Source organism: Drosophila miranda, chromosome 4 (assembly GCF_003369915.1).
Source record: "Drosophila miranda strain MSH22 chromosome 4, D.miranda_PacBio2.1, whole genome shotgun sequence".
In the NCBI taxonomy this organism is placed as follows: Eukaryota; Metazoa; Arthropoda; class Insecta; order Diptera; family Drosophilidae; genus Drosophila; species Drosophila miranda.
Window position 1 is genome coordinate 16,383,990 of NC_046677.1, and position 14,308 is coordinate 16,398,297.

The 14,308-nt window shown below is 41.6% G+C and overlaps 4 protein-coding genes across 6 annotated transcripts; all 4 read right to left on the bottom strand.

Annotated features, from left to right (window-relative positions):
* Positions 1 to 368: 368 nt before the first annotated feature.
* LOC108162576 (beta-1,3-galactosyltransferase 5-like) lies at positions 369 to 2,075 on the bottom strand. Of its 3 annotated transcripts, none has more exons than XM_017297388.2 (4): positions 1,983 to 2,075; positions 1,805 to 1,871; positions 1,689 to 1,754; positions 369 to 1,618 (listed from the first exon to the last, which is right to left on the bottom strand). In XM_017297388.2, exons 2-4 carry the CDS (start codon positions 1,833 to 1,835, stop codon positions 522 to 524), a joined length of 1,194 nt encoding a protein of 397 aa, XP_017152877.2. In that variant the 5' UTR covers positions 1,836 to 1,871; positions 1,983 to 2,075; the 3' UTR covers positions 369 to 521. The 3 variants fall into 3 exon arrangements, with proteins under 3 accessions (XP_017152877.2, XP_033248543.1, XP_017152874.2); XM_033392652.1 differs by having other exon boundaries at positions 1,974 to 2,065; XM_017297385.2 differs by lacking the exon at positions 1,983 to 2,075 and having other exon boundaries at positions 1,805 to 1,965.
* Positions 2,076 to 2,255: 180 nt separating this feature from the next.
* LOC117185724 (beta-1,3-galactosyltransferase 5-like) lies at positions 2,256 to 4,101 on the bottom strand. Its single transcript, XM_017297389.2, has 3 exons — positions 3,741 to 4,101; positions 3,625 to 3,690; positions 2,256 to 3,554 (listed from the first exon to the last, which is right to left on the bottom strand). The coding sequence occupies exons 1-3, from the start codon at positions 3,874 to 3,876 to the stop codon at positions 2,617 to 2,619; spliced, it is 1,140 nt and encodes a 379-aa protein (XP_017152878.2). The 5' UTR covers positions 3,877 to 4,101; the 3' UTR covers positions 2,256 to 2,616.
* A 232-nt stretch (positions 4,102 to 4,333) lies between these two features.
* Positions 4,334 to 5,554, bottom strand: LOC108162578 (beta-1,3-galactosyltransferase 5-like). The gene has a single exon (XM_017297391.2). It carries the CDS (start codon positions 5,368 to 5,370, stop codon positions 4,381 to 4,383), a length of 990 nt encoding a protein of 329 aa, XP_017152880.1. The 5' UTR covers positions 5,371 to 5,554; the 3' UTR covers positions 4,334 to 4,380.
* Positions 5,555 to 7,625: 2,071 nt separating this feature from the next.
* LOC108162573 (UDP-GlcNAc:betaGal beta-1,3-N-acetylglucosaminyltransferase 9) lies at positions 7,626 to 14,273 on the bottom strand. The gene is made up of 4 exons (XM_017297376.2): positions 13,533 to 14,273; positions 10,043 to 10,608; positions 9,692 to 9,979; positions 7,626 to 9,052 (listed from the first exon to the last, which is right to left on the bottom strand). Exons 2-4 carry the CDS (start codon positions 10,488 to 10,490, stop codon positions 7,974 to 7,976), a joined length of 1,815 nt encoding a protein of 604 aa, XP_017152865.2. The 5' UTR covers positions 10,491 to 10,608; positions 13,533 to 14,273; the 3' UTR covers positions 7,626 to 7,973.
* Between the last annotated feature and the right edge of the window lie 35 nt (positions 14,274 to 14,308).

Sequence of the window (14,308 nt, forward strand, 5' to 3'; positions counted from 1 at the left end):
GTATGGCAGGAGGGGCAGGATTATCTAGTACATTTAAAATACACTTGTTTCAGTGTTGCATCAGAGGAGAATGTAGAGCAAGTCCGGTTGATCTAGCTCTTATGGTCTCTGAGATCCGGCTTATCGGGACGCACGGACGGACGGACAGACAGACATGGCTATATCGACTCGGCTATTGATGCTGATCAAGAATATATATACTTTATGGTGACGGAAACGCTTTCTTCTGGGTGTTAAACACATCAGGGTTCACCACAAATCGAATATACCTGTATGCTCTTTGAGTATAATGAATATGTACTTATATAAAATGAAATTAGTTCTCTCAGCTTTGCGTTCGAGTTCAATGGATTATAACGAACAATTTGTAAAATAAATATTGGTAATTTAATTTTACTTTTTACATATATGTATATTCTCAACACCTAAGATAAACATCACATACAATGTAGTTCTATTTCTGTATCGGGCTTTAGTTAATGATTATCTTTTACATAGATTTCGTCCTTGTTCGAAGGAAATTATTCACACTTTTTAGTCGAGTCCATGAGGTTCCTCCAAAGATAGTACTGTTCAATTGGCTTGATCTTGTGTACGCTGATCGCATTGCGTATGTTGCACGGAAGGAACGAGATTCGGCTGTTGCGAAATTCGTTGGCATCCACCCTCTTGATCTTCAACCTCTTGGCCACAATTCCCGTGATGAAGACATCTTCTAGTGGCATATAATACGTATTGAGCGATTGCACGTATAGCTCATGGACAATGTCGCCAGTGAGGAGGTAGGCGGGTCCGGTGGTAAATGGTGGATAAACGGTGCCCCCAAATTGTTGGCGAGACACAAAACTTTTAGATTTCTCACTTCGAATTGGCTTGAACTTCCTGGCCAAGCGCCCGTAGATGCTTCGAGCTATCTTTTTTCCATCTATGAAGTCGAGCAGTTTAAGGACATTAATGAACATGTCGTCATCTGTCTTAAGGATGTACTTCACACGATGACAGTGCGTATCCGTCCATTCTAATAAAGAGATCGTCTTCAGAGTGAGATTATTGTAAGAGTCCATGAAGTGTCCACGTATCATATCACCATAAATATAGTTCTCCTTGTTAACAGACTCGTTCAGGGACGCATTCGTGGTACGGCCAAGCACAAAGGCCATGCCGACATCTCGCCTGCTTCCATAGTGCATCCAGGTGTGTCTGATAGACATTCTCGCCATAAAGTGAGAGTGTTCTGAGGTGATCAGAATGAGCAGCTTTAAGTATTTCCCCCTGTGTTTACATATCCTCTTTATATCAATCTCTTTGTTTAGATGGCCTGGTTCATAGATTTTCATTGTGAGTACTGGACGATCAGGTAATAACGGGGCAGCACGTAATGTTTTTACACTGCTAATGCCCTTAACAGGGCTTACAACGGGTACGGGTTTGTGGGACTTTTTTCGAGGGTGTGCCTTCTTCCTGGATTTACTTCTGTTTTTAATAAATTGGCTCGGTTTTATTGTCTTGATATCTTCGTTTTCAGCCGTCTTTAGAAGTGGATTGGAATAAGCCGAAAAGGCTTGAATACTGCTATGCACCACACTGAGATTTTTCTTCTCCAGTTTATTGCTTCTTTCTGTGGAAAGAGATTAAACAGATAAGCAGAGCTCAGGTGGAGAAATAATTACAAATAATTACACAATTACCAGTGAGTGGATAATTTCCGATGTTGCTGCCATGATTTTCGCTGCGTCTCCTGCTCGGGATTTTGCCTGAAAATCAAAGATTAGATAATAATAAGAAGTCGCTTGACAAGACTCACTAAAAACATTTTTCTCGATTTTATGGCGCATCGGAAACCCTCCAGCGGAATGCACATATTTGCTTTCCTGCGCCGAGAAAGAAGCGTTGATTAAGGTTATGACAATGAAAGCACCTAAAACCATAAAGAACCGCATCCTTTTGGTGTTTTTGGTTCCGACTAAACCTACTGGACATACAATTTCTTGGCTTGAATAACTTTATATTTTTTCAATGTTTCGTCACTAAAGAAAGGAATGTGGTTAAACTGCAATGATAACTGAAATTTAGAAACAAAAAATAACGATGATTCCAAACAAATTCTAATTTTCAATACATTAAGCAGTCGAAACGTTTTTGTCAAGGCACACCTTAAGATATCAGGGTATTCTCATTCAAAATCTATACATATTCAAAGTAGTATATTAAGTAGATGAGATATACATAGGGTCCAGGGTCAGGCGATTGCTAATCTCTTTGCTCAATTTTTCCAAAAAACATCCGATTTCAGTAAAGCATTTGACTTTGTAAACCATCTAATATAATAATATAATTTCTAAAACTACTATACATATCCCTAAAGTCTGCTTTAGGTCTCATCAAGACATGTGTGTATGTACATGTACATATGTATATACTGACTGATTTCCGGGTATAAAAGTAGAGTCATTTAACAGATACATCTTCTATTTTTTTCAGAATTCCATCTTGAATCTGAGGGTGTGTTTAATTTCAAATAATTAATTTTTAATCAGTATTATCAATTACGCAAAACATTATCAGATGGCTAGACGAGCAAAAAATTGTTTCAATTATAACACTCTTCCGATTTAATTAATTGCTTCTATCAACTGTTTTGCACTTGACAGTGGAGTCCATCTGCTTTCTCCAAATATCGTATATTTCGTTTTCCTTGATATCATGAATGCTGATCGCGTCGCGGATTGTGCACGGCAGGAACGGGATGCGCCTGTTGTAAAAGCTGCTGGCATGCACAATCTTAATCTTCAAGCTCTGGACCAAAACGCCCGTGAAGATATCTTCAAGTTGAATATAAGACGTTCTGAGCGAGTGAACATATAGCTCATGTACAATGTCTCCAGTAAGAAGGTAGGCAGTTCCGGTGGCAAATGGTGGAAAAACAGAGCCCCCATATTGATGATATGGTAAAAAATATTTCGACGCCCTTTGTCGGTTTGGCTTTGCACTCTCAATTATGTGACCATATATCGTTCGATTATCCTTATGTCCGTCTATGAAGGCGAGCAGCTTAGGAACATTTATGAACGTATCGTCATCTGTTTTAAGGATGTATTTTACACGAGGACAGTGCGTATCTGTCCATTCTAGCAAAGAGATCGTCTTCAGAGTGAGATTAATGTAAGAGTCTATGAACTGTCCACGTATCATATCGCCATATATATAATTCTCCTTGTTGAGAGCCGCGTTCAGGGTCGCATTCGTGGTGCGTCCAAGGACAAAGGCTATGCCTACATCTCGCCTGCTTCCATAGTTCATCCAGGTATGTCTGATGGACATTCTCGCCGTAAAGTGGGAATGCGCTGAGGTGATCAGAATGAGGAGCTTTAAGTATTTCCCCCCGTATCCACATATCCTCTTTATATCTATATCTTTGTTTAGATGGCCTGGTTCATATATTTTCATTGTAAGTACTGGACGATCAAGTACTAAGGGGGCAGCACTTGATGTTTGTACACTGCTAATGCCCTTAATAGGGCGAAGATTTTTCTCCTCCGGTTTATTACTTCTTTCTGTGGAAAAAGATTAAACACATAAGCGGAGCTCAGGTTGGGGAATAATTACAAAGAATTGCACACTTGCCAGTTAGTGGATAATTTCCGATGTTGCTTCCATGATTTTTGCTAGGTCTCCTGCTGGGGATTTTGCCTGAAAGTCAATGATTAGATAATAATAAGAAGTCGCTTGACAAGACTCACTAAAAACATTTTTCTCGATTTTATGGCGCATCGGAAACCCTCCAGCGGAATGCACATATTTGCTTTCCTTCGCCGAGAAAGAAGCGTTAATTAAGGTTATGACAATGAAAGCACCTAAAACCATACAGAGCCGCATCCTTTTGGTGTTGTTGGTGCGGCTTTTCACTAAACGTACTGGACATAAAAATTCTTCTCTTGTATACCTTTATATTTTTTAGTATTTCCTCACTGAAGAATAGAATGTGGTTCAATTGCAATTAACCCTGAAATTTAGATAAACAATCCCGATATCCCAAACAAATTCGAATTTTCAGTACATTAAGCAGTCGAAACATTTTTATCAAGGCACACGTGCCTCGACATTAAGATTTACAGGTATTCTGTCACGAGATGAACGTAATCAACAAAGACAATTGGAACGGAAAATAGCAGTTGAGTTTTTATAGTCTCTGAGATTTAATCATTAATGTAGCAATGTGCATTAACACGACGATTGATCCTGACCAGAGTCATGATTCTCTATTAATAACATATATTTTTGGCGTTATAACGCAATGAAATGTATGATCAGATGCTAGATAATCAACAAGTTGTTTAAATTTTTTAATTAACGCTTCCGATTTTATTAAAATTCTGTCGACTAAATGCGAGTAGTAAATGTTTTGAAATTTTGATAATATGCAGTTGCCTTACACCTGACAGTCGAGGCCATCAGCTTCCTCCAAAGATCGTATTGTTCACTTTCTCTGATCATATGTGCGCTGATCGTGTGGCGGATGCTGCAAGGATGCAACGAGATGCGGCTGTTGCGAAAGTAGCCGCTATGAACCCTCTTAATCTTTAAGCGATTGGCCACAAAACCCGTCATGAAGACATCCTCTAGATGAAAATAATACGTTCTGAGCGAATGCACGTATAGATCATGTACAGTATCTCCAGTGAGAAGGTAGGCAGGTCCGGTGGTAAATGGTGGATAAACGCTGTACCCATATTGTTTGTCAGACACAAAATTTTTCGATTTGTTACTTCGTATTGGCTTCCACTTCTTGGCCAAGCGGCCGTAGATGGTTCGAGAGTTTTTTTTCCCATCTATGAAGGCAAGTAGTTTGGGGACATTGATGAACATGTCGTCATCTGTCTTAAGGATGTACTTCACACGGGGACAGTGCGTATCTACCCATTCAAGCATCGAGATCGTCTTTAGAGTGAGATTGAAGTAAGAGTCTATGAAGTGGCCACGTATCATATCGCCATAAATATAGTTCTCCTGGTTGAGCGCCTCGTTCAGGGTCTGATTTGTGCTGCTTCCGAGGACAAAGGCCATGCCGACATCTCGCCTGTTTCCATAGTGCATCCAGGTGTGTCTGATTGACATTCTCGCCATAAAGTGGGCCTGTGCTGAGGTTATAAGAATAAGCAGCTTTAAAAAAGCCCCCCCGTCCTTACATATTTTCTGGTTATCAATATTTTCGTTGACGTGGCCGGGTTCATAAACATTAAATATTGGTGCTGGCTGGGCGCTTAATTCTGGTACGCTGCTCCTAGCAGTGGTGCTGGCAATTGGTACGGTGATGTTCGTCGGTATCTTCTTCTTGGAAGTACTAGGATATGTAGTAGATTGGTTCTGCATTATTGCCTTGATATCCTCGTTCTCAAACGACTTTTGCAGTTGATTGAAATCAGCCAAAAGGGTCTCCTTTCAATATTTCTATACACTAAACTGAGATTTTGCTCCTCAGTGATGATGCTCCTTTCTGTAGAAGATTAAACAGATGAATGGGGTTCAAGTTAAGAAAGAATTATATTCTTATAAATCAATTCTATTCTGATTGCACTTTTTACCAATAGAATGTGAAGAACCATATCAATTGACCATGCAAATCTTTATTTAATGGTTTAGCCTGTAGCCTAACATATCATTTACAAATCATAATAAAAAGCGTGAAATCGAATTGGATACTGGCCGTGCAATTTTCGTTCGACTTGCTTGCGATGGCATGATGGTCGCTGCTGTAGATTAAGAGGTCGCCTGAAAAGAAGCGCAAGCCACATTTTGCTCTATGTTTTTGAAGAAATTTACCGGAGAATTATAGATATGTAAAAAGTTTAAGCGTAATCTGTTAAATAAATAATTAAATACATCATCTTGGAAGGTATATTCAAACAGCTGCAGCTTAGCTATACGGTTTTTGACTAGTGTTTTAAATTACTACGTTGACGTTGAATGGGTGCACCAACAAGTGGGCAAAGTGTCACCAAACCAAGTCGCGCTGCCGCATGACGCGCGTCACGTATCACCTAACCGGTCACGTACGTGCAGGAAAGATAGATGTTAGACTAGTGATCGAGGTAAATTATAACTAAACTAACAGTTTTAAGCATAAAACATGAATATGGTACCTATAAGCCCAAATATAAACGCGAGTAGGCAGAAAAATTAGTCACTTAAGAAATATTTACACAGCTTTTTAATGTCTATCAATAATCAAATACTATTTGTATATTTTATAAGAAGCCAAAATCGTGTTGCAAATAATTTTAAAAAAAATGTCACGTCCGATTTTGCAAGGTATTCCAAATATAGTACTGATCTGTTGTATCGAACGTACAATATATAATGAACTGATGTGCAACCGCTGTCTTCACGATTAATTTCCAAGCTTTCGGAACCCTACTCGTCCCGACAATGTCCTCCAGCTCAGACCCAATCGGGCATACATAATCCTTTTAGTCAAATGCGTGTTCAGAAATTCCAGGAACTTGGGACCATTGAGAAACATTGTGTGGTGGCTTAAAAATTGTTTTTCTACTTAGCTAGGATTTTATACAATTAAAGAAAAACTAATTTCAGGTTAAAAGTAAGAATAAATTTAAATTAATCGTTTAACTTTGAAAAAACTTTCCGTCGTACTTGGTGTTGACTGTACTCTTGGTACACGTGTCCAAGGTTGAAAAAGGTCGACGATAAACACACTAGAAACTTCTCTGGTGCGGCTGGAATTGGATCCCAAATTAATATGGCATATTTGAGCGCACACCGAAACAAAGCTGAGACTCTAATTGGCTAAAGATAAAGACCCCTTTAGAAAAGGGGCCAAATATCATAATGCGGGTTGTGCAATACCAAATTACCTGTCGGGGTTTCAAACTGGGTTTTAATTCGGAAGAGCACTCAATAGAAATCATAACATAAATCGGTCGAACTGCTTTGTCATGTGCCATGCCCCCTTAAGAAGGTCATGATATTTGATACTTGTTTATACCTACTAGAGGTAAGTTATCTGATGGGGTTTCTAGCACTTTGACCTGAATATTTTTTGCTCAAATAATTGCACTCTAATCGGTATGAGATTTGAACTGATGCCTTAATGAGGCTTGAAAAGATGAACGGTGCTTTTAGATCGTTTTCAGAATTTACAAAATGGGCCTATATTTTTTTTCCCTTAATCGTTGCCCAAAACTGACTTTACAAAATTCGTTGGCATAGATGATCTAGGATCTATTTCGTCGATCGCATGTTCAGATTAACTTTGTGGTTAATTCAATGAATCGTTCAATTTCCTTGTGGTTGTCTCTGTAGTTTGCTTTATCTTATCCATTAACGTGACTATTTATTTTTTGTTTATAAAAAAATATTAATTATCTACAGAAATCCTTGACGTGAGGCAACTCCTTTATTTACTCGAAACGGCTCTGCCTGAAAGCGTTGGATATTTGTTCTAGATAGGTTTTTTATACTTCAAATCAAATGGCGAATCGGAAACACAAGCCCTGTAAAACAAACAGCTAGATGAAAGTTGCTAATGCCCGATAATAGCTTTGACAGCACACTAGCAGTTCGCCAACAGTCGATGAAAGACGTTTGAAAGTAGAAGGCAAATTGAATTTTCTCTTGATATACATACATGTATTTAGTGTTAAGATATAACCACAGTTATCGCTCAGTAATTATCATTTAAATAATGGCATTCATAATGCTAAAATTAAACTACTAAACCTTTAAAATGTACTCTCTTTGCCCTCGATTCGTATGCATATAAGATCGATACCATTGATCGATGACAAATTTGTGATATTCCTAGGACTTAGAAACTAGACATAATGCTAATAATCCTATAGCTGCTTTTTGCTACATCCATTCTCTATCATATTACATAGATTCTTCACTTCCCTTGCTTCGGTTCTGCTTATCTGCTTACTATCTGCCCCCCTTCACAATCTAAACTTAAAATACTATTTACACTTGGTTGTCTGATCCAGCAGCTTCTTCCACAGATCGAATTGTTCGTTTGATTTGATCATGTGCACGCTGATCGCGTTGCGTATGTTGCACGGGTTGAACGAGATGCGGCGATTGACGAACTCGTTCACCTGCACCCGCTTAATGTCTAAGCTCTTGGCCACAATGCCCGTGGTAAAGACATCCTCTAGCTTCAGATAGACAGTCTTCAGGGAGCGGACATACAGCTCGTGCACAATGTCCCCGGTGAGGACGTAGGCGGGTCCGGTGGTGAATGAGGGAAACACTCCCGCCGCAAACTGATCGACCGATACATAATACTTTGATTTCTTATTACGTATGGGTTTCCACTTCTTGGCCAGCCGGCCGTAGATGGTTCGCTTGTCCTGATGCTTGTCCAGGAAGGCCAGCAGCTTGGGCACATTTATGAACATGTCGTCATCTGTCTTGAGAATGTACTTGCAACGGGGGCAGTGCAGGTCCGCCCATTCCAACGAGGAGATCGTCTTCAAAGTTAGATTATTGTAAGAGTCTATAAAGTTGCCACGTATAAGATCTCCATAAATGTAGTTCTCCTTGGTGAGTGCCTTGTTAAGCGTCTCGTTGGGGCCGCGGCCCAGGACAAAGGCCATGCTTACATCCCGCCTGCTCCCGTAGTGCATCCAGGTCTGTCTTATGGACATTCTCGCCGCCTCGTGCGACTGTGCTGAGCTGATGAGCACAAGAAGCTTGATGGTTTCTCCCGCATGTGGACAAATGCGATCGGCATCGATCTCCTCGTCGATGTGACCGGACTCATAGAGCTTTTCTGTGGCCACGCCCTTGGAGGGATCCACCGGGGATGATGGTTCCTTGACGCTGCTCCTACCCTTGGTGGTGCGTATTATTGGTACAGGTGGTCGTCTTGCTTCCATATTGGGTTTCTTGGCATCTTTCATCGGATTAGAAGGGGGGGCCTTGACAACCTCGACCACCTTTTGTTTATCAGAATCAGCCGAGTATCCCTCAAAGCCTTCATTCTTGCCATCTAACAAACTGATTTGTATCTCCTCCGGTGCTTGGTTGGCCTTATCTGTGGAAGGATGGAAAGTTGAGCAGTTGAGCAAATGAGAGAGGGATGCATTGTCATTAAAAAAAGTTGGGCGAGAGTTCTATTCTAATTAGTCCAACCATACGACAATTGACGTATCAGGTAACGAACGACAGACATTTGCGTTGTTTACATTGCTATTGTCAGGGGGAAACACGATACGTGTTCATAAGCGTGGGACTCAACAGACGTTTAGTTGATTAAGCGCAGACGTTTGTCATTGCCAAGTCGTTTCGACGTCACCAGTGCCTATGTATAAGTATTTGGTGTTTAAATATGAAAACTCAACTCAATCGATTCCATAAACAGTGTGTTCCATACATATCGTAGGAATATACAAAATATCTATTAGATAAGTAGATTTTAAGAGACTTTTGTAATCTAATTGAGCAACAGATTATTGCAAGACCTTATTGTACTTCGACCATACATACATATATTGACCTTTTGTATTGGTCAGTAGGATTATGTGTGGTCTCTGTTGCTCCCCCCAAGCCTATCTGTTATGGAGCTCTACTTTATCCTAATGGAATATCAGTTATGAAGCCCTACTTTATCCTTAAGTTTGTCTGTCTTGGAGTCCTAAAATATCCCAAAGGAATATCTGTCGTGGAGCCCTACCTATGTGCTGGTCATTTCCGTTTGCTGCTGCGGCAACTCCACTGCCGCTGCCGGTGCCACTGCTGCTGTTCGATGTGATGTTCTTCAATATCTTATCGGCATTCTCAATGAACTTTTGTAAATTAGAAGTTGGTATGAGAACCTCTGCGTCGGATTGTGCCTGCTGCTGCTGACTGGGCGACTGTTGCGACTGGGCGGGGGAGCCAGGGCCAGTGGCTGGTTGTTTGACAACCAATACCTCGCTGGTGCTGTTGCTGATATTGTTGTTATTGTTGCTGCTGATGTTGCCTGATATAATTAAATATTAAATCATTAGCATAATTAGCAGTGGAACAGACCGACAATACTCACCGGTGATACCATCAACACTTTGGCCATACTGCTGCTCCTCGAGCATCTCTTCGGCAATGGCATTGGGCGTCTGGTCATTACCAACTTGACTGGGACTGGCACCAGCAGAGCCTCCATCGAGCAGGGCATCCTCATCGATCGTGGGCAGCCGATGCTGTGGAGGGTGCCTTCTGTGAGTGTCTGCCTGTTGCTGCTGCTGCTGTAGTCTGATTTGGGCCTTGGGCACAGCCTCGCCCGTGGCCAGGCCGAACTCTCCCGTGTTGTTCACTTGAATCGGACTTCCGCCCACAAGCTGCTGTGGCGGCGACGCTGCTGGTCGCACACGAGTCGGTGTCAACGTCGCTGTCGTCGAGTACGAGGCATAGATGAAGATGGTGAGGATGACGACCACTAGGACTAAGAGGAAGCGCAGCATGCGCGTATTGTGTAGATTCCCCACGGCCACCATGGTGCGCACTGGATCTCCTCCTCCTCTGTTTCGTTGTAATTTCTGTGTATACTCCGAGTACGAAAACGATCCGCTTGGCGCTTGGGCGGGTCCAAGCGTCGCGACGTATGCGGTGCGACTGCAATGAGAACAAAACAAACTTAAGTAAACTAATGATTCTGCTGATTCGTTAAATGTACCTATACCGCCCGGCCGGATACCCGGCACTTGTCTTGTGCACGAAGGGTATATTTGTTTTCGAGGCTCTCTCTAGACGAATGTAACAAGGCGGAAGGAATTGTTACCACACCATATATTTTTTTTACGACCGGGACTGGGCCTTTTGAATGTGTGGATTCTACTTTAACATTAATCGGAACACAGAGAATTGATTATTTCACTTTCCTGGCAGTGTCGGCTCTGGCCATATGATATCTTCCATTATTGTTTAACTTGTTGTTGTCAGAGAGAAATAATGCAAATATTTGGATACGGAATGAGAGAAGCAGTAGGTAGGTTGATAATAAACATTCTTACACCTTCTTGCACGGCGATATCGCTGCAAGTTGTTACATTTTTCAGTAAAGAGTAGTTTTATCAACGTCTAATTACTTGTATATTAACGGAATTTAAATTGAAGTGGAGCTAAACGATCTTATTATGCTAAACACGCGGCAGTTGCTTCCCAGATTTGTATGACGAATGGGGAAGCACATTAGGAGCTAATGAATTCCGCAAGTGCTTTGAACACGAAGCATCCAGAATTGTCACGACATCGCCTTGGGCTCTGTCTGTTTTTGGTTCTGCGGCTCCCACTTAGCATGCGGCTCACTCACACAAGTCAACAGCATTCTTGACCCGATTTGCCGTGGGCGAGCCGATGATTGGAACACGAAGAGAAAGACAGAGTCTGTACTCTTGACCAGCACCTAGAGAGAGGTGGCCTACCACTTGACTTGTCTTTGCCTTGGCACGTAAACGATTGAAAACAGTTGGCAAGGATGATAAGATTGCCTCCGTCTAGACCTCTTTCTATGTTTTCTTTCGATATGTATTTCCGAGCATTTCTGTAATATTAATAAGCAGTTACGACGGACGGACTCGCAACTAATTATAGCATCACTTTTTACGGGGGACCATAAAAATGATAGAACCAGTTGGGACGGCAACGGGAACAGGAACGGGAAAGGTAGGCTCCTCTCTTATCCCCGTTATAGAATCAATAAAACCGTCTAAAGAGCCTCTCCAAACTTTTCTAAGAAACTTATATTTGCCCGCTGACCGTTCTCAAGTGGCAGCAAGAATGAAAATCCCAATGCGTCATTTGGTTGGGGCCGTTTACTATCTTAAGTTTTTCCATACTAGAATGTATGTAGGTATGGTAGCAATTAGCAGAGATTTTCTTGCCTATATTATTTAGGAAATATTTGAGGAGGAAGGTAAGTTATTCTATATCGAAATAATATTATTAATGGTCAAATCAAATCGGAAATCACACATAAATTACTTTACGGACCCCTACAGAGTGAGTTGAGATAGGGTAATCTTTTGTTCTAGATGCTTTAGGGCTATCAGGTGTCCATGAAAGATCCAAGGTTTTTGTTGCTAGGAAAATACCCGAAGACCCCAAAGACGATAAGTATCAATTATAAATATTTGTACGTGTGCCCCGCAAACACAAAGAAATATTTGATATTTTATTTGCGAAAATGACTGGCAGATAAGGTCTGCCAATGATATCAAATACGGAACGTTTTAATTGCTAACGTTTTAGCAAATATTTATCCATTTAATTGATGGAGAGCCGAGCAATCAGCTACTTTACACTCATTCATTAGCTGTTGGATGTGTTGGGAAAGGGAAAGTCTGTATTAGGAAGCCGTATACATATGTATAATGGAATTTTTTTTGGGTCTAACTCTACAGCCTTCATATCGTTTGAAGTCCCATGCGTACTGCTTATCACAGACCAGAGAGCAGTGAAAGACTCTTTGAAAGACGCACACCACACACAATGTTAAAGCTAATAAACAGATTTACTTTATTGGAAACCGCAGCGTGACGTGACGTGAGAGATTATTCTATTGTTGTTCCAGGCGCTGTCTCTGATTAGCAAGTCAGCATCAGCATCAGCTAGCGAGAGCCAGAGCGAGAGTGAAAGTGCCTTGCCTTATCTGAGATGGTATGATGATTCACCAAGTGGCTTGCATTTAGTCCATGCTTAAAAACTTTGCTCTAAGTACGAGTATTTTGAGTATACAAATTCGTTAAGCTTATCGCCCCGCCAGTGGTCTGGTCTCTTATCAGACTTCCACTTCCCTCTTTTTTTTTTGGCGCGGACGGACGCAATGCAGTCTGTAGACCCCTGTAGAATTGCTCCACACCACACATGTTTCCTCAGCACTTAAGCATTTTAATCAATTTGTAATTGTGTGCGAAATTACCGAAAGTACCGTGAAATGTGGCGGGTACGAGAGAACACGGTAAGTTTTGTAATTTGAATGAGCGGGGCCAGCAGCAGTGAGCGTTTAGGGGGGAACGGAAGTGCTGTGCTGCGGTATACTCGTATAACCGTTTCCAGTCTCAGTCAGATAGAGAGCTATCTGGGCTTTTCGTGGCCCCGTCCCGTGTCTTCGACGACTGCTAATAAGTACAATGAACCGCAGATAATCGCAGGTTCAGCTGAAAAACGGGTTTTTCGGGGCGGCCTCAAAACTATCTTGCACAGATGCCTGCCTGCCTGGGCTATCAATCAAGGTGGCATCAAAGCGGTACCAGGAACATATATCCAATCCAGTCCAGGCAAAAGCTAACGTGTTAATGAAACATTGCTCTAAACTGCTGCTGTCTGTGCTTCGTGGTGCAATGTGTGTGTGGGACAATCCAATGTGGAAATCTCTCTCTCTCTCTTCTCCGTTTCAATCGGTAGCGGAGCTCGCTCTGTTGCCCAACCAAACAAATGTGTTATGTTAATAAAACAACAATGAATGAAACAAACCAAGCAACCAACGCACCGTCATCGCACATTGCGTCGTCTGGCCGGGTCGTCGCTATATGACTTACCTCCCAGATGTTGGGTTATTCAGCTTCTGGCGCGGCTCTGGCTGGGGGGCCTAGGCTTACTACGCTCCCGCCAGCAAGTATGGCGCTGGAATTGGAATCGAAGACGGAGATGGGGGCTGTGTTTGTGGCTGTGGCTGTTGCTGTTTCGTCTATTGTTGGACCAGGGTCAAGCATAATTACTTGCTTGCCTGGCGTTATGTCTGTCTTTCGGTGTTTATTTTTAGTGTTTATTTAACGTTAATAAATTTGCTTTTGTTGACAATTAGCGATGATGAACTGTGGTTAAGGCCGCTGATGCTGCTGCTGCTCCTTCTGTTGTTTTTGTAGGTGCCACCACTAAAGCCTTTTGTGTGTGCGTGCGCTTGTCCATTGCTGGCTGCTCTCCGAGCCTTGAGGGGTTTTCTGATTTTTCTTCTTTTTCCGAGTATTTTCTCGCGGCTTTAACTTTTATTATAGCATCAACGCGTTTCATTAGTCATGCCGAGCATGATTTAAAAATAAAATATAACCATTAACATTTTACCCAGCCTGATGGGTAAACCCCAGTCTGTTTTTTTTAATGACTGCCGCAGCCCTTGATTTATTTATATTCACTATACGAACTTTTTTGCTGCAGTTTTATGACACTTTTGAGGCTTTGCACAAATTCAACACCACCAACGGGTGAACCAATTTTTCCGCTTTTTTTTTGTGGGGAGGGGGGCTATTTACTCCCACAAATTCAGAATACATTTGCTCAATTTTACATTTCAATTACATGGTAACTACACATTTGG